The 25,266-nt window shown below is 40.8% G+C and overlaps 1 protein-coding gene across 4 annotated transcripts in view; it reads right to left on the bottom strand.

Moving 5' to 3' along the window:
- DYNC1I1 (dynein cytoplasmic 1 intermediate chain 1) overlaps nt 1–25,266 on the bottom strand; it is a 319,773-nt gene that overhangs the window by 132,205 nt on the left and 162,302 nt on the right. For all 4 annotated transcript variants that reach the window (XM_043588924.1, XM_043588927.1, XM_043588926.1 and 1 more), the window contains one exon: nt 426–515. In XM_043588924.1, the coding sequence (XP_043444859.1) occupies nt 426–515 (90 nt within the window). The remainder of the gene's footprint in view (nt 1–425; nt 516–25,266) is intronic.

The raw sequence follows: 25,266 nt of genomic DNA, 5'->3' as shown, positions 1-25,266 counted from the left end.
AAGTGGCAGAGAAAGAGGGAAGGAGGGAGAGAGAGAGGGAGGGAGAGAGACACAGAGAGAGAGAGAGAGAGAGAGAGGGTGGGGGAGAGAGAGAGAGAATACTAAACAGGCTCCAGGCTCAGCACAAAGCCTGATGCAGGGCTCAATCTCATGACCATGAGATCATGACCTGAGCTGAAATCAAGAGTCAGATGCTTAACCCACTGAATCACCCAGGCACCCCTCTATTTTATTTACTTCTATCAGTCAAAAAATAGATGACTCTTGCTTTGGGGATTACAGTTTATGGTGCTAAATGTAATGTGCGGAAAACCTTCCACATAGGGAGTATGCGTTTAATTTTTACTTACCAGGATAGCCCCTAAGTTGGTAAAAAAAACAACAATAACAATAAATTGATGACTAATTTACCTCCCATACCATACCTTCTTTCACCTCCTGTTTTTGGTCTTGGTTTTCCAGTTCTGAATCATGGCCAACTTTAGGTTCTACCATTTCCTCATCTTCCTCATCCTCTAGAAGAAAGAAAGAGAAAAATGCATTATTTTCTTTCTTTCAAATCAAAGCCTTTGGTTGATGGTGGGAGGTAGGGCCAAAGGGTAAAGTTCCAATCATTTAGGGCAACTTCTAAGTAAATCAGTCCTCAATGAATGCCCAAGATATATGTTCATGAATATATGAATAAATTATCTCCAAAACGGGCCTCTTTGAAAGTCCCCCAAGCTGCTGAGAAAACCACCCGAGTCGGCACCTGCTAACATCCATCTCCAGGCCCTCACCACATGGGATGTCTTGGAATTGCCTCTCTGACCTCTGAAGCTTCTTCAGAGATGACCCAGGAACAGATCTCAAAATGTTTCCACCTGGGGCACATTCTCCACAGGGAACACCTGCTGTACAGACGACTCATTTCCAATTTAATTCTCACCAAATTAATTTGTTTTTGACCTACAGGAAAGGGTTAAATACAGGTCTGACCCCAGGTCAAATGCCATTGGCAAGTAAACAACCAGGGGGTAGAGTCCCAAAAGTCACTGCCATTGGCCTGGGAGAAAGCAACCAACCTGAAATCGCATTTACACATTCAGAGCAGCTCATGCATTAATGTGAATTTAATGAGCACCAACAAATGGACCCAGTCTGCTACCACTGCCAGATGTTATAGTGCCCTTCCTGCCCTATGCAAATGTGTGCTCGTTCTGTCTGCTCTCAACCTGCCTTTCTTAGAAGCCCCTTTCATTATAGAGTGCTTGAAATCATCAGCCACAAAGTAGAAGAGGTAGGGGGGAGTCAAGGTGTCACAAGAAAATCCAGTGTAGAGAAATAAAATAATACAAAAAATTAAAACTTGCTTTCACAGTTTAAAAAATATATTGTCTTCTCTCTTAAGTATAATATTCACTGTAGGTTATTTATTTCATTGGTTCAGATGGAATTTAAAAGAAATGACTTCACTTCCTCCCCTGCCCCTACATTCATTCATATATTCATTCATCCATCAAATATTTACAGACTTTCTGTAAGATCTCAAGCTCTATGGATAGTCTCATTTCCATCATAATAAATCCTGAGATTTACATCAACTAAAAATTTCAGCCCCAACCACTTAGGGAATGCATTATAAATGCATACCTAAATGCCCAAATAACTATCTGTAGCCTGCAAAGCAACTCCAAAAGTCTGACTACATTAAGCAAGTGATCTGGGGAAGAAATATCAACTTTAAAATTTGAACATATAAAGTGTAGCATTGCAATTTAGATATTAAAAAATTTTTTAATGTAAATTTTCATTTAAATACAATACTCTAAGTGCATATGTGTATACTGTGGAACCAACCTCATTACTTTATAACCACACTATAAACATATCAGAAAGAATGTAGAACACTTTTAAGGAAAATGGTCATTTATTAGTAACACATTTATCATCAGTACATTATTTCTAATACATACCTAAGAGGTAAAGAGTTGCACTTGGAATTTTGAAAAGAACACTGAGTTACTCTGATTTTTAGACAAATAAACCCTTAAAGTGTTAAGTTATAAGCAGCACATTTAAGTCCTTATCCATATATAAAGATATTACTGCTATCTACCCATTAACAACCTGCTTGAAAAGTCGTGATCCTGCACATCATGTATCCTGATCCAAAGACCTGACACAAAACCTTAGGAGGTACTAGCCTCCTCTTCTGGTAAACCTGGAATGGAGAGGCAATCTTCAAAAGTCCACTAATCTGCTAGTAAGTGGCTCTATTTCTGAACCTTCTAGAGACATTTATTACTTTTTTTAAAGTTTTAAAAAATTTATTTAAATTCAAGTTAGTTAACATACGGTGTAGTCTTGGTTGCAGAAGTAGAACCCAGTGATTCATCACTTACATATAACACCCCGTGTCCATCCCAACAAGTGCCCTCCTTAATGCCCGTCACACATTTGACTCATCCCCCCATCCTCCTCCCCTCCAGCAACCCTGTTTGCTCTCTGTATTGAAGAGTAGAGACATTTCTTTAAACTTACTGGATTTAGCAGCAATGCCCTGACACTTACAAAATGCAAGTAAATACAACAAATACAAAACTGATAGGACATGTATTATGAATTGAGTCCTGTTTTGCCCTCCCCCCAACCAAATATTTGTATGTTGAGGTTCTAACGCTTAGGATCTCAGAATGTGACTTTATTTGAAAATAGGATCATTGCAGATATATTTAGTTAAGATGAGATCAGACTGGAGTAGGTGGGCACCTAATCCAATATTATAAAAAGGAGAAATTTAGACATGGGCACACATTGGGAGAATGCCAGGGGAAGCTGAAAAAGACTGGGGTGATGTTTCTACCAGCTAAAGAATGCCAAAGATTGTTAGCACACAACCAGAAACTAGGGACAAGGCACAGAACAGATTTTTCCTCACAGCCGTCAGAAGGAACCAACCATGTCAACACCTTGATCTCAGAATCACCTGGCCTCCAAAACTGAGACATTCCATTTCTACTGCTTAAACCACCCAGAATTGTAGTACTTTGTAACAGCAGCCTGAGCAAATTAATACAGCCAGTAGAGTGCCCTGCTTTCTATGACCCTATAAGGTAGTGGAAGAGATACAGGACATATACCATAATAACACCTAAGGCAAGGATGTAAAATCTAATTTATTTACCAGAACTTGGTACCATCAGTCTAATAGATGAAGAGATAGATTAATCTCCCCCAAAGAAACTCACAACCACATCAAATTTTCAAGTTTTGTCTGGTTTGCCTGTTTTCAGATCCACGATCTGTAACCATCAGGCATACTGCCTCCTTTGTCAGAGCATGATGTGAAATAGAAAGGCCTTGCGGAAAGGCCTAAAGTAGAAGCTCAGTTGCAGTGTAAGGACAGGCTTGGAGAGGCTCTTTGAGGTGGATATGGCGTGGCCTCCATAAGAATCGCTCTTCTGCTTCTAAGAGGCAAGTACACACAAGGCTCAGCTGAGGAGAAGTTAGGTTTCACATCCTGGACAGCTATATATGATGGGCTGTCTTATTTATTAAGGATACATATGCTGCATCCACATTCTATTCACATTCTCATGTTGGAATCCACTGCCCTGAGACCAGACTGTCAATGCCTACCACAAAGCATTAGTTCCTCTGGCTGAACAGATTCACAAGTTGGGCAGGGATCAGCACATCAAAGGAAGTAATTGATCTGGGTCTGAGCCTGGAGTCTACATCTTGCCAGCCCCTTGATTTTACATAATTCATAGAAACTCTTGGAGGCCCTGTTTCTTCATCTGCTGAATTGGGATAATAATCCTTTCCTAAAATCCAGTGTTGTTGTAAGAATAACCAAATTAAATAATTGATCTGAACTTTCTTTTTAAACCAAGAGAGTTGGGGATACCTGTACACAGAAACCTCCAAACAAATGTTGCATTAGCTTGCATTTCAACCAAACATTTATTGAGCACTTACTATGTACCAGGTGCTGGGAATATGAGAAGGAATAAGACAGACAAAAAAAATCCCTGTGCTCATGGAGCTTCATTTGAGGTAGGGGAGAAAAACAACAAACAAATAAACAAAAAATATATATTATATCTGATAAATGTTGTGGGGGAAATAGAAAGCCAGAAAGGGAGACTGGGCATGCTGGTAAGGGGAGGAAGAGTTGAAATTTAAAATAGAGTCATCAGAAAAGGCCACACTGAGGTGACATTTGAGCAAAAAGTTCAAGGAGTCAAGGGAGTGAGCCGTGTGAAGATCTTGGAGAAGACCAGTAACAACAGATTCTTCCATCTTATTCTGTGGACCCAGGGGTTTAATGGGTCACAGTTTAAATTAGTTTATTATCAGTTCTGTTGACTATAGAAAATAGCTGTGCTTTCATTAGAGCCATCTGTTTGTACATTCCCATCTTCTAGTTCTTAAAATAAAGTCGGTTTCCCCAAATGACTCGGGTTAGTATCACATTGTATCAAATTCTTGGGGCACCTGAGTGGCTCAGTTAAGCAAAGAACTCTTGATTCCAGCTCTGCGCTGACAGCATGGAGCCTGCTTGAGATTCTCTCTCTCTCTCTGTCTCTCTCTCTCTCTCTCTCTCTGCTCCTCCCCCATTCATATACTTTCTCTCTCTCAAAAATAAGTAAATAAACATTTAAAAAATAGTACCAAATTCTCATCTTTCACAGCTATAAAGGTCTTTATTTTCAACATTAGTTCCTGGAAGAGTCAAAATGCAACATTGTGACGGAAAGTGTTCTATAAGGGCTTGGCTCTAAAAAGGGCTAGGTTTGTGATAGCAATGTGTAGGTTTATACACAAAGTATGCAGGAAAATCACAGGTTATCTAATTATTTAAATAGAAAATTCTTCCCCAGAGAACGTTTTTGATGAATGTAAGAAAACCAAATACTTACAGTGTTTATAATACGTGCAAAGTCCTACAATGAAATACTGTGAATAATAGAAAAACAAATAAAAAAAATAATATCTGACCTTTTAAAGTGGTTAAAAACCAGTTGCAGGCATTAATTTTTTAGTGGCCACAGAATTCTTTGTCTTTCAGCCTTTTAAAGACACAAAGCAAGTGTTTCAGTGGATTTGTTAAGGAAATAAAACACAAGAGACTGGTTCGTTTCTCTGCATACTGATATGTTTGCCTTGCTCAGCAAAGAGAGTGTATTTTTCTTTAAGACTCTGGTTTCCTTTCTGGTGCAATTGGAATTACTTCTGTTGAAACCATTTTCAAAACAGTTAAATAACTTTAAAGAAAAGGATTTATGTAGACCCGCTACAGACCACTGATATATGAGTTGTGCCACTAGTTCATACCCGGTTACATTTCCTCTGAGATTGGAGGGGAAAAAAATTACCACCCATGTATGGTTTCCTGTACCAGGTCCACACAAGAAATTAAACTAGTGTAGGCAGAAGTTAATTACCTGTCAGCCCAAGGGGCTAATTTCAAACAATGGCATCTTTTAGGCACTTTATTTTATTTAGCACCCAAATTCTGCTGTCCCCGGTCACTGCATGCATTCCTTTAAAGTTGGGGAGATCTTTGGTAACCACTGTCCTTCTCCTGAAGATATCCTAAAGGTCTAAGAACGAACACTTGCATGTTCAGCGGCAACCACACATAACACACTTAGCACAAGGCCTGACCCTCTGTGTGAGCTCTGGAAGGGTTGTCTGCTCTACCCACCTGCGTTTCAGAGTGAAGTCAAGGTTGTCCATCTAAACGTGCTGCGGTCTGATGGCCTCAGAGTTGAGACTTTGGAAGGGGAGTGCCGGGGAATGTCTGTCACTGTTTGGCAATACAGTGTGAAAACTCCTTTCTGCCCGGGGGTATCCCTCTTGTAGTACTGGTATATTGGTAACATGCTGAGTCCCTGCTTTCTTCTCCTGAAGCCCAAGGGGAGACATCTTCCTGCTCCCCAGCTCCTACTGACCAGAACAGAGGCAGGATCCAAGCGATAGTCAGACTGGATGTTCCTAACTGGGCCTTTGTCTCTGCAGCCAGGAGGCAAAACCAAGGGAATAGTAAGGATTAATTTTTGGCAGCATGCCGTAGTAGCAGCAACACCCGACATCCTGGCCAGATTGTTCCAGAGGTCCACAGTCTGGGTTCCCTTGGTCTCTGCTCCTTTTTAAGCCTGTTCCTTCTGCCTCCTGTTGATCCTGTGAGCACCAGATTTCCTTCCAATAAATCTCACCAGGGGTGATGTCAACACCAGATTTCCTTCCAATAAATCCCACTGGACTTAGTGCCTGCCGCTTGCAACCAGAACCCTGAGCAACACAGGGCGGCCCTCTGTGAAGAGAAGGGCTTGTTTTTACAAGGTCAATGGGTTCTCACTTTCCTCTGCTCTCTCAGGGACTGCAAAACCCCAGGATAAGAGGGTCTGAGTGCCCAGCCCTCACCTTCCTGCCCAGCTTCTGGCTTTTCATGAGGGGGCTCTGGCCCCTCCATGTAAGACCGTTGAGTCTGGTCAGGTGGAGGAAGGCTGCAGGGAGCAGAATGGGTCATTTCACTCTACCCTTCTCGATTCCAAAGGGCATCTTGCTGTTACCAAAGGGGAAGGCACAACCCAATATCACATGACTATGAATCCAACAGGCTAATGACTCTAGATGCACAATTACTTTATGTACCGCTTAGAAAACAGATTACTGCTAATTAAGCTATAACACATCATGAATTCTAACATGAAAAATTGTGAATGCTGGAATTGATAAAATAATTTGTGGCTTAGAAATGAAGAGAAACTAGCTTCCCAAAGATAAAAGGGATGGCAAGGACACAGAGTCAAGTCCAAATCAAGCTTATTGGTATACTACTATCAGTGAACAGATTTGGAGATACAAGGCACATTTGTTTTAAAAGATATATTGCTTTCAACCTAAGAACAAATGCCCTAGCCACTTAATATATAATTCTATGTATAAATATTTCAGAGGATAACTATTTTAAAAACATATTTAAAATTTTTCAATAGAAAAGCAGCCTGGAGCCTGCTTCGGATTCTGTGTCTCCCTCTCTCTCTCTCTCTCTCTCTCTCTCTCTCTCTCTCTCTTTTCCCTCTCTCTCTCTCTCTCCCTGCCCCTTCCCCACTTGCACTCTGTCTCTCTCTCTCAAAAGTAAACAAACATTAAAAATTAAAAAAAAGAAAAACAAAGAAAAATAGAAAAATTAGGATTTATTTTTCAATTTAAAGCATAATTCACTCTAAGGAAGGTATTCTTTGCAGGTCTGTGCTTTGCTTCATCTTTTCTCATATCAAGTCCACTCTGGATAATACTTACACCCATGTCTTCCATCATCACCCACAAACTGAAACCTTTCCAGACTCCAGATTCTGTATTGCACATTCCAACATGAATGTACCACAGGCATTTCACATTTGACATGTTCAAATCAGAACTCCTGCCTTCTCCCGAGACCTGCTCCTTTGATTACATTCTCTTTCCTGCCCTGTGGTACCATCATTCACATGGCTTCACAGTTGGACACCAGAATATATATCACCCTTCAATTTCTCTTGGGCACCGGGACCTGTAAGAAGGGTCTCTAAGTCCTGTCAACTCCTCACTACCAGTTTTGTTCTGTATTTCTACTAGTTTTATTTATTTTTTATTATTTAAAAAACACATCTATGTATACTTTCTACACCAAAACAACAACAATGACAAAATTCCACCAAACCAAAAACAAACAACAAAACCAAAACTCTATAACTCCCTAAAAATGTTAGGGTAAAATCCCATAACTCCTTGTCTTTTCCACCTCATCTTCCATTCTGAACAATGCACAACCACCCGATGTCCCAGTAGGTTCATGCCTCAAAAGCACTGCATGTAATTTTTTTGTGTCTGTGTTGGTCTTCCCTTCAATATCCAGGAGTTAATTATGACTAGCCTTTGGTGATACAATTCCAGAGCTTTAACACTTCCTCCCAACAAGATTTGTTGACCCCTTTCATTGTTCCACCACCCCACCTTGTACCTTGTATATATCTCTATGACAACACATCTCAGACCACTTAAAATTAAGTTTATTCATCTATCTCCACAACCAGATGAAAAGTCCCCAAAGACCTACTCTTGTTAGTATCATCAATGTCAAGTACTGAGACTAACAAAATCAAGACAGGTGCTTGATCTGGAAAGATAGTTATGAATCACATCATATAGGACCTTGCATGACAGAGCAAGTTTGGACTTCTTTCTAGAGATGAGTATCCCCCTTTTAATAAACACAAATCTCATGTAGTCCATATTATTTAAAATTTCAAAGGGAATTCAAGGCACTGGTAATGCCAAATATGGCTTTTGAAACCTCACTTATCTCCTTGCCAGTCAGCCCTTTATGCACATTCTAATATATTTAAGAGGTGGCTTGACTCTTGATGAAAACTATTCTTCCCAACCTTTCTTACAGAGAACCAGAGGCTTTTAAAAACACAAGAGAGAAAGTCTGATTTTGTTTAAGAATATGGAGGCAAGATGGAGGGTGGAGGAAATTGGGAAAGCCTGGAATAAGGGAGACAGTGAGAAGGTAAACTATAGCTGTAGTCCAAGCAACAGACGATGAGAACTTGACCTAAGATGGTTCAGTTGCCAATGGGCATGATGAATTGGACTGAATTTAGACATATGTTTATACAACAGACAGTGAGGGCTCTCGTACAGAACTCATTCAAGTCACCCTATCCTTGGACCAACTTTGTGTACAGTTAGCCAACTTTGCCAGGAGTCCAAAGAGAGCCACCCTCCCGATATGTATCACGGCGGCCAAAATAAAGTATAACGTGCACCACTGAATGCTTACACAAACCAAGGTGAGCGCCTCTGTGCTTTAAAAATATGCAGGAAAGACATATTTTGTGGGATTTTCAGTAAGCACTTTGTTAAATATACTACATGGTAATATTTAAAAAACCTTCACTTTCTGGTCTAGAAAAATCTGGCCAGAGTAAAGAAAACATACATTTCTCATCATACAGAGCGCTCCTGTTAACACTCTAGGCCACATCAGTTCTCTCCTAAGGCTCTAACATGACAGTACTTGGAAAGTGTACTTCCTGGTGGAATGACACCCAAGGCATTGCAAATGGGAGGAAATGAAAGAATATGTTCAAAACGAGAAAGGAAGCCAGAGAATAGTACTTTTTAGCAGCTGTTTCTGAAACTTGTAACTGTGCTGATATATAATACGTGTGTGGTAAATATGTGTTGAGTTAAGCTGACACAGGTTAGCCAGCTCTCATGGAAGGGCAGAGACCAGGAAGAGAACAATGCCCTTCTCAGAGATGTCCAGGCAGGAGTTCATGGATAACTTTAGCACTTGATGTTTGGGTATGGGAAGGCTTGATTGATCTGTATTTCCACAAATTTTCCTGCTTAAAAACCTTTAATGGCTCCCTATTGCTTAAATTAGCTCAGCATTTAAGGCTCATCCCCGTTTGACCCCAATTTAATTCTCCAATGTTGCTCAAAGCATAATAGTTCTTGACTCCATGTGTATGAAATAGGCCAAGTTTGTTGTCAGTAACCACCCTCCATCCTACCCCTCTTTAGTCTTGTATATATTTCAGGCCCCCTGTCTCTCAAGCTTTCTCAGGAAGTCATGGAGTCTGCAACCACAGAGGAAAGCAGTTGGATGGACTAATTCACACCAATGGATTAGAGAATGACAACCCAAATAAATTAATCTCCAAAGGCAAACTACAACTTTCACAGGACTTGGGAAGAAGAAAGATTTTGAAAGAGCAGAGCCAACCCTCAAATCAGTCCCCTATTTTACATTCTTGGAGGCAGAACCATCCATTGCACAATTACAGAAAGCAGCATTCCTATAGTGCTCTATGTGAATATGTGAATAGGGCTTCCTGGAATTACATAGAGCGTAGACTCTGTGTCTATCCTTAACAGTCTTATTTGTATAGATGTCTACACACACATACACACACACTCACACACACACACACACACACACACACACACACACACACACAATCTGGGCAACAATTCAAAACACTTGTAAATGTAGTTCTTGGCTGCTTGGAAAGGAAGAAGCTCTAGTTTCTCCTGTTCAGACTTAAGTCTCTTTTGCTGCCTACTTTTGAATTTGGATAATCCTATACCCTATTCCTTGTTTCCTCTACCATTTTTCCAAATGTGCAAATATGTACTTGCTCCTAGTGGGAGTGCTGTTTGTGAAATGAAAACTGGGCTCCCAGGGAAAGAGATGCCATCATATTTACTTTCAACAGCAAGTGTAGATATGTCCCAGAGGAGGGTGAAGCTCAAGGTCTCCAGGTGCTCAAGTGGTTATTGTGTTATGTTAACTGGTAAAAACAGAGGAAAATAAGTAGAAGCCTTTTAGAAACATTATGTTGCCTGTAAATAAATTGTTCATAACAAGAAAGTGCTACCTTCCATCTCTAAGAATTGTCAACTCTATTAATGTCAGAACAATCACATCAATCATGGCTCATGTAGATCATCCACTGTTGCATGTCCTCTGGTATTCTTTTTATTCATAGGATCAAATCTTGTTAGTTCTATCTCTTGGTATCTCTTACCTCTTATCTCTTTCTCCATGCCTAGCCGTGCTACAAACAGCATTGTCGGATTAACCCTATTAAACAGAACTCTGTTCACATAAATGTCCTTGTGAAAGCTGTGATGGGTCCCATCACATGCAGAACAAAAGGTGGATTCTTGGCCACATCTTCAAGCCTTCTACGGCCTGGCCCCAGCATGTGCTTCCTGCCTGAATTTCCTCTACTGACACTATGGCTGCTGCACAAACTTCCACATTCCATCTACCCTTTGGTTCATGCTTCTCCCTCAGTTAGACTCTCTCCTTCCCTTCCTTTTACAAAATATGAGCCTAATAATGTGTCAGGCACTATTCCAGGTGCTGGAGACACAGCAGTGAACAAAACTTCCTGCCTCCGTGGAGCGTGCATTCTAGTAGATAACGGAGAAGATAAGCAAGTCAAGTATGTGGTAGGTTGGGGAGTTTCAAGTGCTGGAGAGAAAAAGCAAAGCAGGGAAAGGAGGCAGAAGTGGTAGGCATCACAATTTTTACACAGGTAGCTCGAGAGGTCCTTGCCGAGAGATCCCATTTGAAAAAAAAAAAAACCAAGGAACTGAGGGATCAAGCCTTGTGGATACCTGGGGAAAGCATTCTAAGTAGAGGAAACAAAAGCTCAAGGGCAGGATTTTGCCTGGAGTGCTCAAGCCCTCAAATGCCTTCACATCTTGCCCACATGTAAAATCCAGCTGTACTTCAAGATCCGATTCAAATGACCCCCAGTTCCCAAATCTCTCCCATTCTCCCTCATTTGGAGGGATTTCTTCTTCATTTAAGGCTTCAAAGCACTTCATCTGGGTCTCTTTTAACTACTTTTTTTTTTCATCTAAAGAATTATTATGTTTAAGATGACAGCATTTATCATTCCACTTTACTACGTATTTATTTTAAGTAGAATACCCCTGTACTTTCATGAGTTTACCTCTCCAACTGAGAGTCTCCATTTCTTGGGAGTAGGATGCATTAATTACTCATATTTATTTATCCCAGGATGATTGTTAAGTATTTTTTACTGTTTTAAATGTTAGTAATCTCACTTCTCCAGTAGTTCCAGTAGTAGATTTTCTGAGGGGTTTCTCATTAATTTAGCTGGATCCCAAATCTCCTCATTCGATTTCAAATTCTAAGGTTCTTTTCCTTGATCATGAGGTCTTGTCATCACTGACAGCAACAAATGTCAAAACTTATTCAGAGACTCTTTACACTCCTTGCGAAGTTCATGGTCCTTGACTTTGTTTCTTGTCCTGGTCACTGTCATTAGATACTTACTCGTCACCTAACGCATGCTCAGATCTGTTCTAGGCCTCATGGAAAAATGATAGCTATTAATTTATCAGATCATATCGTCAAGCTTTGTGGTAAATTTTTTATGTCCATTAGACTGTTTAATCCTCATAAGGACTCACTGAGGCAGACACAGTGAGTTCTCTCTATATATGAGAAAATTGGGGCTAAGAACAGAAAGATGATCTGCCTCAGGTCACAGAGTTACAGGAAGCAAAAGAGCCAAGATTCAGACCCATGTTTCCCCAGCTCCCAAACTCTCTCAATTTACTGTTAAAGCCTACCAAACAGTATAAAGGTGGAAAAGGGAACTGTAATGGACATTTGTGGCTTTGACCACCCAGAATCCACCATCCCACTTCTTGGAATAATAGTCCCTTTATTCCTCTTTGGTGCATCCATCTCTTCCCAATCCCAGCTAAATAAATCCTACTTAAGATTTAGGGGATAATTTTGCATCTGAGGCAACGACCAATGAGACTTAATCTCAGTATTTTACTTTGCACCACCAGTAGAATGACCATATCATCTAGTGTCCCATTTGGGATACTCCTGGAAGGAATTCAGAGCAATGAATATTTAAGCAGGGCTGGCAGATTTCGTGAAGGAGGACTGCCTGGGTAAACTGGGACTTGTGGTCACTCCCTGCAAGAGGGAAGTGGATGATACCTCTCTTATATTGGACTGCATAGCTATTCTAGCTAAACCAGGATACATGCTCACTCTAACCATCAGGAGGTGGATTCCTCTCCTCCACTGGACTGGTGTTACACTAATGTGGCACTGAAGCTGTCCTTCATCTGACATATGGAGCGTGAGCAAGAATCAGTAAATAAAACAGGGCCAAAAGACGGACAGTAGTAAGTAACAGTTTGACGCCTAAATTGAACAGTAGCTGAAGCCATCATGTGCCTAGAATTTAGGGCCTAGATTTTTGTTCGTAAGAGCCAACAAAATTCCTTTGGGCTTAAGTGATTCTGTGTTGGTTTCTCTGTTCCTTATAACCAAAGAAAGTTCAAAAGGTCAATAATGAATCATTGTTGAGTACCCAATTTTGTATTCTGTATTTTCACTACATGATCTCCTGGAGCATGCAAACTATCCTGCAAGGTAGCACAGAGTTAAATGCAAGAGTTCCATGCCATGCCACTCAGCTTCAACTCCTCCTACCATTTAGTAGCAACTTTTGGCTACTGACTCAACTCCTTGTGCCTCAGTTTCCTCAGCTGTTGAATACAGAATTGCCCTCCTTGGAAAATGACGATTTTTGAATTGCTTAATATATGTAAAGAACATTTTAAATTATTGATGAGGAAACTGAGACTCAAAGAAGTTACATAAGGTGCTGAAACTCAGTCGGCTACTAAATTATAGAGGCAGATTTTGAACCCAAGACTTTGAGGCTCCAAATTCCTTTCTGTTTCAGCACTGTGTCCACAATGTCTCCTGGTTGCTTGAACTAGGCTCTGAAGGATGGAGATACCTCAATGGTTTTGGAGGAGAGAAGAAGCATGGCCAGTGGAGAGTAAAGTTCATGAAGTGGCAAAGCAGTTTAGGAGCACAGTTGAAAAACAAAGCTGCCCCCATGTTCTGTCCAACAGAGCCCAGCTTCCCTTTCCTTGCCTATTCCAGTTTCTGTGTGGCTTTAGCACTGCAAGTAGGCTGCATCACAATCCATGTGTAGGTTGAGAAGTGTTTCTATTTACTGCAGGGAGGTCCACTCGGAGAGTCTTGTTTTCTCCAGTACAAGACCATGCCTACGGGACATGCCCTCCTCCAGCTCAAACTGCATGGGTTACGTTCTTCCCTTGCTGACCTGCTTCAACCGAGCTAGCTTCCTAGGCTTTTCTTGATCCTGCCAGGAACTTCCACGTCTCCTGGCTTTTGCATTTGCTCTTCCCTCTGCCAGGAATACGCTTCATTCAAATATTCACATGTCTTTCTCATGACATTTTTAGAGTCCTTGTTCAAACGTCACATCATCTGTGAGGTCTTCCCTACGCGACCTATATAATATAGCGACATGCCTCCCCCCACTCTGCCCTGGCACACGGCACTTGTTTTCCCCTTACTCTGATTTTTTTTTTTAATTTCATAGCACTGGTTTTGTACGTTTATTTATATATGTATTTACTGTCTGTCTCCCACCACTGGAATGGGAATTCTACAATATCAGTGACTGTGACTCTTCTCTGCTGTATCCAAAGCACCCAGAAAACAGCTGGGTATGTGGTAGGTGTCAATAAATATTTGTTGGATGGTAAGATGACTGAACACACAAAGACCAGCAAGACAGTGCTGCATCTTGAAATAAGCATGTAACTCCTGAAGGCAGCAGGGTGATTGAAGTCCCTGTTATGGAAATCAGGACCCCTCCTACCCCACTACCACCTTGTCATGGATGTCCATGACCCTACAGATCTTGTTCCTTGAAATGGGAATTAACTATCCCTTCAGCATTCTTATTCTCTATAAAATGGAAATGAGATCATGAGTACTTTTTACTGACTGTCATTTCAGCATTTTCTCATTCTGGTGTCCAGTCCCCAGCCCAGAGAGAACTGATACATTTTCCATCTGGAAATACATCAAAATTCATCACAGTCCAATTCTAAGGGAAGATCATTAGCACATTTGTTTGCTTTTATCCTGGCATTAACAACTCTATTTGGGGCTAAATTATTTCCCCTGGTTTCAATGTCAAGTTTTCCCATTGGCTCAAATATGAAGTCCCTTGTCTGTCAGTGCAATAATTTTCTATTAATTATAAAAGAAGAAAGCTGGCAGTTTGAGAGTCTTAAGGGAAGCATTTGTCTAATCCAAGAAACGGATTTTCCAGTTACTTGGACTAAGTACAACTCTCAGTTGTGGTCAGATTCACAGATTTCAAAGTGCCCCTTGTTTTTACTTTCTGGTCAGTCTAGACAGACATGGTTCTTTCCTTCATTTTTCAGGCTGTTGAAACACCACATTGGTCACAAGAATCTGAATCTCCAGAGAATCAATGGAGCAGTCCTTCACCAGAGACTCCATAACTTTCTATTGAACACCCCTCTGAGTAGAACAACTTTGGTGGTGCTAGGAGAGACTTCACTTCGAAGTCTCAATTTGAATGTAAAAATGATGCTGTGACAACACAAATAATGATCACTACTGTCCTATCTGTAATGGAAACATAGTCAAGTGGTTAGAGCATGCAGTCTTTGCCTGTTCTCAGTTATTTCAGTTTCATGCAGAATGTCCTCACCCAAATGAAATTGCCCTTTTTAAAAAAAATTTTTTTTAACATTTATTTATTTTTGAGGCAGAGAGAGACAGAGCATGAACGGGGGAGGGGCAGAGAGAGATGGAGACACAGAATTGGAAGCAGGCTCCAGGCTCTGAGCCATCAGCCCAGAGCCTGACACGGGGCTCGAACTCACGGACCGCGAGATCGTGACCTGAGCTGAAGTCGGACGCTCAACTGACTGAGCCACCCAGGCGCCCCTGAAATTGCCCTTTTAAACAGTAATTCTTCTATTCATTATAACTGGACAATGTTCTTGAGAACCTGCTATATGCAAAGCCTTGACTACATCTCATGTGGGCCACCGAAATGAATCTAGAGAGATGCTTGAACTCAAAAAAGTTTGGCATTTGAGCAGAGGAATGACAACTGCATGAAAATATCTCCATCAGAGGAGAGAATGCCTGGAGAAGTGCTATGGGAATTCAATAGGGGTCAAGTTAACTTGTGGCAGGGAGAGTACAGACAGAGAGAGAAGAAAGGGAAACAGATTTTTTACGGACTTTAATTTTAGTCAGATCTTGAGGACTGGTGGCATCTAGATAGGGATGTAGAGATAGGAATGCAGAGTATCATTCCAAGAAGAGGAAAGAGCATTGCAAATGCATGACAATAGAAAGATGTATTAATATCAGGATAAATACCAGGGTAAGTAAATACACATTTGCTATTTGATCCACTCAGCTCTGTTGAGAAACAGCACTTTAAATCCACATGGCTTCCACTAATGCCAAAGAGGGTTAAGGAATCCTAGGTACTTAGTAGTGCCATGACCCAGGAGGATGATTTTCCCATCAGACGTTTTGAAGTAGGTAAATTCTGTATACGTTTCTTCTCCAGAGATAGCATAGGGAGAACATGATCTTATTCATGATCGTTTGTTATATGATGAGTAAAAGATTGGTTTCTAGGCTCCTGTAAGATTTATTTTCTCATCCGTAAACCAGGGATGCTAATTAATATCTATGCTAATTACATAACAAAGCTCTTGTGTAAAACAATGAAATAATGGATATAGAGATGCTTTATCAGTGGTTAAAGGGCTACAAGGTGTTATTTATTAAGGTTGGGTAATTGTAATAATAATTATAGCTTCTTGATGTCCAACGGCCCACATAGCCACAAAAATGTGCAAGGTTGGAAGAAGATTATACAAGAGAAAAGAGGAGAAAGGCATTCCAGTTAGGACTCATCATAGAAACAAAAGGCTGGAAAGATCCACAGAGACAGCTATTATTGGGTTGTGGTAGGATTTGGGGATAAAGAGTGTAAAGTGCCTCACACATCAGAAACAAAATACAAAACAAAGATTCAAATGTGTGAGACAGAGTCTAAGTCCTGTCGAGACGAGAAAGATTGTGTCAGCTGTGGCTCATTAGACAAACGTTCAGGTAGAGCTGGGGCTTCCTGCAGACATGAGCTTGGCTTCAGAGAACAGGTAAGAGTAAGATGGGCAGGGGGAAGGGAAGAGTGGTAGCATCTATATCATGTAGGTGAGATGTTCTGGGTTTCCATTCCACCCAATATTTCCCTCTTTAAAGGCACATAAACATTAAATTCAGAATTGACTTTTCTCTGTACTCTTAGCTCCGAGCCCAGCGCTTGGGACATAAAGGGACTCCTTACTTTTGTGCTGAATCATTCTGGGTAAGTGACGAAGGAAGGTGTGAAGTCAGGAGAGAATGAGCACATATTCCAGGGGGAGGGAAGAAAGTTGTGTGATAAGGGAGCAAGAGACAAGAATGGTGGTAAGGCAGGAAGCTATGCGACAGCTTGAAAGCTAGGCTAAGGCTTTGGGTTTTGATGGAGCAGTGAGAGCAGGGAAATCACTAGATTTAAAATCACCATTACCTAGTAGCAGTATACTGAACAGGCTACCGCTTCAGCCCTAGCTGTAATGCAATCTTTAGGTGGGCCAACAAAGGAGAAAGAAATAAACATGACCACAATGATTTAATCATGGTGCTCTATTGAAACATATTTTTTTTCTACCACACATGCCAACCTTCATTCCTGCCCCTGGCTTCAGTTGAGGAAGCCTCAGGGCTTTGAAGTATCACCTCCTATTATACAGGGAGGCTTTGTCATCATTTTCTGCCATTCCATATTATTCCTATAGCTTTCACATAAATGCAGAATCATAAAACAAACAAACAAACAAACAAACATACACTTGAAAAGATCCATAAAGAGCTAGGGAGGGACTGTTGGGAGATTTAAGGAGTAAGTGTATGAACCTCATAGTATGGTGCTCTGAAAAGTAGAAAACTAGGTAAATGGAAATTACCATTCTTGTTTTCTCCTTCTTTTCCTCCTCTTTCCTTTCACCTTCCTCTTCCTCCTCCACTTCCTCTTCCTCCTCTTTCCTGATGAACCAGTCTTTTCACTTAGTGGATGAGCTATGGCCATCCATGGAGTTCAAAGCTCTGCCCAAGTTCCCATAGCTAGCTATTCAGAGCTTGGACTGCAACTCAAATCTGCCAACTCTGTCCCCACAGCTCTCCCCACCCCTCATTCTGTAGCAGCAAGATTATCACAGGGAGAAAGAAGAGCCCCAATTCCAATTAGATTTGAAGCAGAAATGTACCTCTGAAGCGGATTATCTGACACTCTCATCAAGCTTCACCTGTCAAGATGGCTACTATTGCATTTGCTTATCACCCCTCTCTAATCCAAATTTTTCTTTCTAAATGAAGTCATTAAACCATACAAAGTCATTAAAACACCCTTGTGACTTCCAGCCAAACCACTGCAGGCCATCAAACCTTCATAGAGCCCATACTTGGAAGAGGGAAGTTTGCAAGCACAACTATGCACCATTAAAATTTGAAGATTCTCTTTTGGACAGGCTAATGAGAGCAAATCACTCAAACAGGTCTAGACGATGCAAGGTTTTGTACCTGGGTCGGAGCCTGCTGGGGTCCCACAGGCTTGGCTGCTCTCCTATCCATCTGCAAAGGCACTTTCTTCCCTGTTTTGTATAGTGTCAAATATTGGTCTTTTAAGGCAAAGTGAAACCATCTGGATCCACATTATCCGCAGCTTCTGGGGGCCAACTGAGACAGAATATTTTGTGCTAACATACTCAGAACACCTCAAGTTTCCCTTACTGTTTTACTTCCCCTTCACTTGGAAGCAAGCAAAGCAAGTTGGCAAACAGAGTTTTCTATACACTTTGGGGGACAAGAACAAGGGAAGCTGGTGGGCCTTTTCCTCCAACCACTTCGTGTGGTGTTAGTGCAGCCCTTCCACAATGTTGTTGACGTGATTATTCTAAAATGAAATTTGTGACTGTCATCTCCTTTCTTAAAATCCCAGATTTCTTCATTCTTCACATATGATAAAGGTCAAACTCCCTAACCTGGCATAGAAAATCTTCTGTGATTTACCGCTTGCCTAGTTGGTCATCCTTATGACAAACCACTCCCCTAGTCCAGGCTACCTTCCAGTCATTTAGCCGACAAGCACTTGCTCACAGGAGGCAGTGTGTTAAAATGGTTCTGAGTACAAGCTCTGAAGTCGGGCTGCCTGGGCTCAGGGATGCTGCCTTGTGTAACGCCAGAGGGGAATTCTTCACATTATACCTAATATTTATTGAGCACTTAAGTGCTAGGCAGAATTCTTCCTAATGGTTATCGCACTTAATCCTTACAAAAACCTACCAAGTAGGTACCAGCCCCATTGAGCAAGTAAGGAAACCAAGGCTCACCTAACTTCTCTTGCCACATTAATTAGTTCATGCAGTTGGTAGATGACAGAACTGGGAATATAAATGTAGGTCAAATTTAATTTCAGAACTCAGGGTTTTAACCACTCTGTCTCATTGTTCTTTCCCCCAAACTCATCTTCCTAGATTCTCTTATATTTGAGATTAAGAACCAGTCAATGAGCCAGCTGAGACAGAACTCTGGTATCCATTAGAAATGCCCCTTCTATGTCAAGTCCCTAGATTCCATCAATTGATAGATTGGATCTTAATCGCTAAAATTTGGTCTTCTCCTTCCTCTTTAACCTACTGCCTTGGACTTGTTTTATGTCCCTATCAATTTCCTCCTGAATTACTGCTGCTCCCTCCTTACTGGACTCTCTGTTTCTGGTCTGAGCCCTTCCATTTATCCCCTACACTGTTGCTGAAAGGAGCTGCCAAAAGGCCCTGTCTTGTACCTGTTAGAATTCTTCCGGTGCATTTCCATCATGGCTTCAGGCTCAGCACCCAAAGCCCTGCAAGATCCGGCTCTGACCCATCCACTTCATATTATACCCTGCCCTGAGGATCCCTTGGGGCATTTGGGATCTCTTGCAGTTCTCCACATTGTGCTACTTTATCCCTCTGAGCCTTCATACGCATTTCTCTGTCTCCCTGGAACATTCTTACCTGCTTCTTCTTTCAGTTAACTCCTATTCATCCTTCAAAACATAGCCTTATGGCTTCAGTTTCATCTCCTCTGGATCACTTTTCCTGATCCCCATTTGACTCAACTGCTTCTCCTCTGTGGGGAGCAGCCTAGTCATTTATCATTTGTAACTGATGATTGTCTGTCTGTCTCCCCTATGTCCTAAACAATTAAAGAGCAGTAATGTTTTATGTGTCTCTCATTGTCAAAACTTGGTCAAATGCCTGCCATGTAGTAGATGCTTAATAAATATTTCTGTGTATTAACAGACAAGTTATTTATGACACATCTTGGGACAGAGGCAATGTCAATTCTTACTGGTATAGTTTAAATATTAATTATCTTCAGATTCTGTACGTGGTAAGAATTGCCCTTTGATTGGCTCAGAAAATTCATGTCTAGAAAAAAGAGTTTTGATTGCTTTAATTAGAACTCAACTGAGTGTCTCAAACAAGTGGTGGTATACATATTTTTTGGTTACAGTATGAAGTATACATTCCTTAATCATTTTCAGAGACTCCTAAAATTAAAGTTATCAGATCTTTCTGAGAAATAACAGCACATCTGGAATCTTATGAGAGTCTCCATATGATAGTGGTTCTCAACCCGGGGTGATCTTGCACCCCCTGTCCCCCACCAGGGGACATTTGGTAATGTCTGGAGATGTTTTTGGTTGTCACATCTGGGGGTGGTTGCTACTGGAATCTAGTGGGTAGAGGGCAGTGATGCTGTTAAACATTCTAAAATGCACAGAAAAGCCCCCCCCAAAGGACTTAAGCAGCCTCTAATGCTAAAAATGGTGAGGTAGAGAAATCCTTGTTTATGGTTTTTCAGATCCACATGCTCTCCAAAGATACACATCTGAAACTGTGATGACCCAGGGAACTCTCAGCCTATATTCTTCCTTTCAGTGGAAGCTCTCATGAGGGGTGGTATTTCCTGTGGGTGCGAATGTGGCTTTAAGACCAAGGCCAGAACGATGAGCTCTTTGTGCTTAAGGACGGAGACCTTCACTCCTTTCAGAGCCTCCTTCTGTCCATGTCTTCTCCTATAAATCCCATGGTCAGCAGAACATACTGTTGCTCCAAATGAGTTTCCTCCTCCTGAGTGCTGTCTCCAGACGATGGATTCTGGCTGTAGGAGTCATTTCCCCCATCTTGACACATCCAGTTCATGTGAGTTATTGGGGGGGATAAAACCTGCATGCTTGCAGGCCTCGGCGTCCTCCTTCCTCAGATCAGGAGGCTCGAGTCAGGAATTCCCAGACAAGACCCAGAGAGTGGCTGCTTCTGGAGAATGAATAATTCAGAAATCTTGAGGTGATGAGTAAGCAGCAACAGAAGGTAAACAGCTTGAACAGTGCATTTATTTGGGAAGGAAAGTTGACTTTAGGGTCAGTTATGTGATGCAAAGAAATGGAAATGGGGTGAGGGAAGCAGATTGCCCTGAGATCCACCTTCCAAGTACAAGGTTTTGGTTTTGAAATTCCAAACAACAACTCCCAACATCCTCTGACACTTGGAAGTTTTACAAAAAGTTCCAATGAATACTGGCTAATTTCTAGTGGTAATATTCCATGTAATGAGTATTTTAGCCTCATTTCATAGTAAAATATTTATAATCATCTGTTCCTTATATTACCTCTAACACATAATATATTATTAAAATATTATTATTTTAAGCTAAGGAACAGCAGTAACTCAGAATAAGGGTTTTCTGGTTACACAAGTCATTGATCTAGCTGGACTTTAAACTCCATATATCCAGGACTGCAGAACAACCAGATGAAGCAAATATTGATGTAGTGATTTGGCACCATATTGAATGAACTGAATGACTAACTTGATTATTAAATGTGTTTACTTTAATAGCATCATGTAGTTCCAAAAACCGATCAAATGAGGAGCCTTACTGAGTTTCCACTGTGCAAGTTGAGGGAGATAAAGGGGGCTAAATACAGTTCCTTCCCTTGGAAAACTCAGAGTTCAGTCAAAGAAAATAGCATTTAAGCACTTAATACCACGTATTTACTCAGCAACTCAACATGTATATTCTAAGAAGATTCTTGTCTTTGTGCTGGGTGACCTGAGTGTCACAGAGTAACTTCTCCTTTGTGCTGAGATACAGTAACATATTTTTCAAGTCAAATAACTGTAATACTTCTCAAATATTAGCGACCTTTATTAGCTAAAGCATAAATCTTCCCAACTTGGCCAGACATACTAAGCAAGAACATGACTCTCGATATCAGGCACCACTCCCCCCTTCCTCCCCTCAAAGCTCCCAGAGATAAGGAATGTTACATACAGGTGGAGCTAGGTTTATAGAAAAGCGCACCTTGCATTAACATCCTTAATACGCATTCAAGAGGGAATGAGAAAACTACTGTAGATTAAGTTCACATTCATGCCAAATAAAGACACATTTAATATATTTTTTTTACCCTGAATTGAGCTTTTATTCCTTTCATATAAGCTGATTCTATCTGAAATTTTTCTGTGAACTGAATCATGTGTTTCTGAAGGTGAGAATTTTCATACATCTTTGCTTCTTAAGCAAAGTGATGGACCAGTTTCTTTCTTTTTAAAAAATTTCTACCCTGTCACAGACTGACCTTTTTGTAAAATACAATCTACATGAATGACTGGAAGTCACTGTAATGCTGAATCCCTAAATGTCTAAATGCTTACTCTCGTTAGAGTGGGAGAGAGCCAAAGCATAAGAGACTCTTAAAAACTGAGAACAAACTGAGGGTTGATGGGGGGTGGGAGGGAGGGGAGGGTAGGTGATCGGCATTGAAGAGGGCATCTTTTGGGATGAGCACTGGGTGTTGAATGGAAACCAATTTGACAATAAATTTCATATATTAAAAATAAATAAATAAATAAATAAATAAATAAATAAATAAAAATAAAAGAAAAAAAATAAATGCTTACTCTCACTTTCTTTACCTACTTCATTATGAGTTAAACAGTCTGTGGACTGGACCCTCTGTGGAGCACATGTTACACATATGATATTCATGTGACATATATGATATTCAAAGACATTTAAAAGCCAGAGTAAAGCAAGTAACCATCCATGTATCTTTAACAGGAAAACAACAGATACAAAGTCAGAATATCCAAAATGGAAAATGTTTAAAATTTTTTTAACGTTTATTTATTTTTGAGAGAGAGAGAGAGAAAGAATGGGGAAGGGGAGGGAGAGAGAGGGAGACATGGAATCGGAAGCAGGTTCCAGGCTCCGAGCTGTCAGCACAGAGCCGAACACAGAGCTTGAACCCACGAACCGTGAGATCCTGACCTGAGCTGAAGTCGAACGCTTAACTGACTGAGCCACCCAGGTACCCCAAAAAATGGAAGTATGTTTAAATTTTAGCATTCAGCCCTTAGTGCCTAGACATTTTAAATGCCTGGTCAACGTAAAGGTGTCGAGTGGCTAAAGAGCAAGAGATATTCTACAAACACTATTTATGCCAGCACTGTCCAATGGACCTTTCTGTGACGTTGGAATTTTCTATCTGTGCTGTCTGATATAGGAGTCCTGAGCCACGTGTGGTTATTGGGTACTTGAAATGAGGTTAGTACAAACTGAGGAACTGGATTCAAAATTTTATTAGATTTTAATTATTTCAAAATTTACATAGCCTCGTGTGGCTAGTGGCTCCTATACTGGACAGTGCAAGTCTGCCTAACAGTGATAGCGACAGAAATACTTTTAAATAACCAATTTTTTAAAAAGAGTTGGCATGGAAAACATTAAAGAGTGGAATTGCCTCTTTCTAGATTTGAACCCACAGACACTATCTCTCTCTCCTTCCTTATCTGCTGCACCCTCCCCACCCCTCAATGTTCTGGCCTTATTACCACCTTGGAGTTCATGGTTTCTTTCAGCATCCACAGGGCTGTTGCCAGAGCAGTGGATGATGACAGAAAGTATGTGAACCCCTTTTCTGCATAACGGCTCATGTTAATGAGGTCTCCCCTGTTCTCAAGACAGTCAAGGCTGCCTGGCCAACGTGTTGAACCAAGGTGTTTGTGCCTGCACAGAATTAAGTCACAAGGAAAGCACTTATTTCTGACAGCAGATTTATAATAGGAAAATCTCAGCAGGGACGAAGAGTTGGAGACCCCAGCCACAGGCTTTTCATAAACTTTGCCTTGATTTCGTGACTCATTCGACCAGCAAGGAAGGCAAACTGCAGAGGTAATCCTATCATCTTCTCTCCAACCAGCCCTGTTCCATCTTCTTGGCTTCCTCGCGCTGCTAACATGAATTCAAATCATCTGTGTTTAAAGTTAAACTCCCTCTGTGTCTCCCTCTCTCTCTGCCCCTCCCCTGCTCATGCTCTGTCTCTCTCTGTCCCAAAAATAAATAAAAGTTGAAAAAAAAAATAAATAAAGTTAAACTCCGTGATTGACAGTTCTTTATAGTCTCAGTCCTATTGAAGATTGTTCTAGATATCTATCAGTTATTACTACAAGCGCAGTATGATATTCAATACCGACAGTGAAAATTGTTTTTAACAGTGTAATGTCTGATCTGTTTTGAAAGTGATTTTAAAATAAAGAACTAACCATAACCAGGTGGTGAAAACCCAAACATGTTTCTTTTTTCTTTTCCTTTCCTTTCCTTTCCTTTCCTTTCCTTTTCTTTTCTCTTTCTTTCTTTCTTTTTTCTTTTTCCCCCCGATAGAGCCAAGAGAATGGGGGAAGAGAAAGTAAAATATGTCCTGCAAAAGGCTGTCCTACTCATACGAAAAGAGGCAAAGTATTTTGCTTTGATTTTGCAGCATCTGTTTCTTTAAAAAAAGAATGTATAATAGTGAACAAGGTATTTACAGTCATTAAAACTTTGGTGATCTTATTTTTTTTTTAAGTTTATTCATTTTTGAGAAAGAGAGAGAGAGCAGGGGAGGGCCAGAGAGAGAGGGGGACAGAGGATCTGAAGTGGGCTCTATGCTGACAGTAGACAGCCCGATGTGGGGCTCAAACTCACGAACCGCAAGATCATAACCTGAGCCAATGTCGGATGCTTAACCGACTGAGCCACCCAGGCACGCTTGGTGATTTTATTGCTAAAAGATGCTAGAGTTACTTGTAAAAAATGTTATTGCCTAAGAGATTACGAAAATATACTCTAATATGTGGGTGTGTATGGATGGGTACTTGTCTGTTTTGTCCTCTGTAATATCCTCAGAACTAGAGCAGCTAGGCACATAGTAGGTGAATGAATATTTATTTGATGAATGAATGCATGAACTCATTAAGATACGGACCTAGCATTGTAATTCATTACTGTGCCTGATGAAGGCCATCAGCCTGTCTGAACAGTACAATACTGTTCCATGGAGACCAAGTAGTTTTTCAGTCTGGCCTTAAGCCAAACTCTGTTGGATAAGCAGACACTGAAGGTCTGATGTGATCAGTCATTTCCTGAGCTCCACTCTGAACTCAGCCACACACCTTAGCAAGTGTGTTGATAAAGGTCAACATGATGAGTAAAAAAAGGACAGAGGAAGAACGAGAGTGAGGGAACAAGCTCATAAAGTGGACATACATTGAAACATTTGGGTTTTTTTTTACGCTTATTATGTGGCACCTACAAATTTTATATCTCCATTTACACAAAGAGGTTTTTTTTTTGCCTGATACAGAAATAACACAGCATTCACTTCAGAAGAGACTGCAAGGGGGAGGGGAGCA

Source organism: Prionailurus bengalensis, chromosome A2 (assembly GCF_016509475.1).
Source record: "Prionailurus bengalensis isolate Pbe53 chromosome A2, Fcat_Pben_1.1_paternal_pri, whole genome shotgun sequence".
In the NCBI taxonomy this organism is placed as follows: Eukaryota; Metazoa; Chordata; class Mammalia; order Carnivora; family Felidae; genus Prionailurus; species Prionailurus bengalensis.
This window is presented reverse-complemented; position numbering and strand designations above follow the sequence as displayed.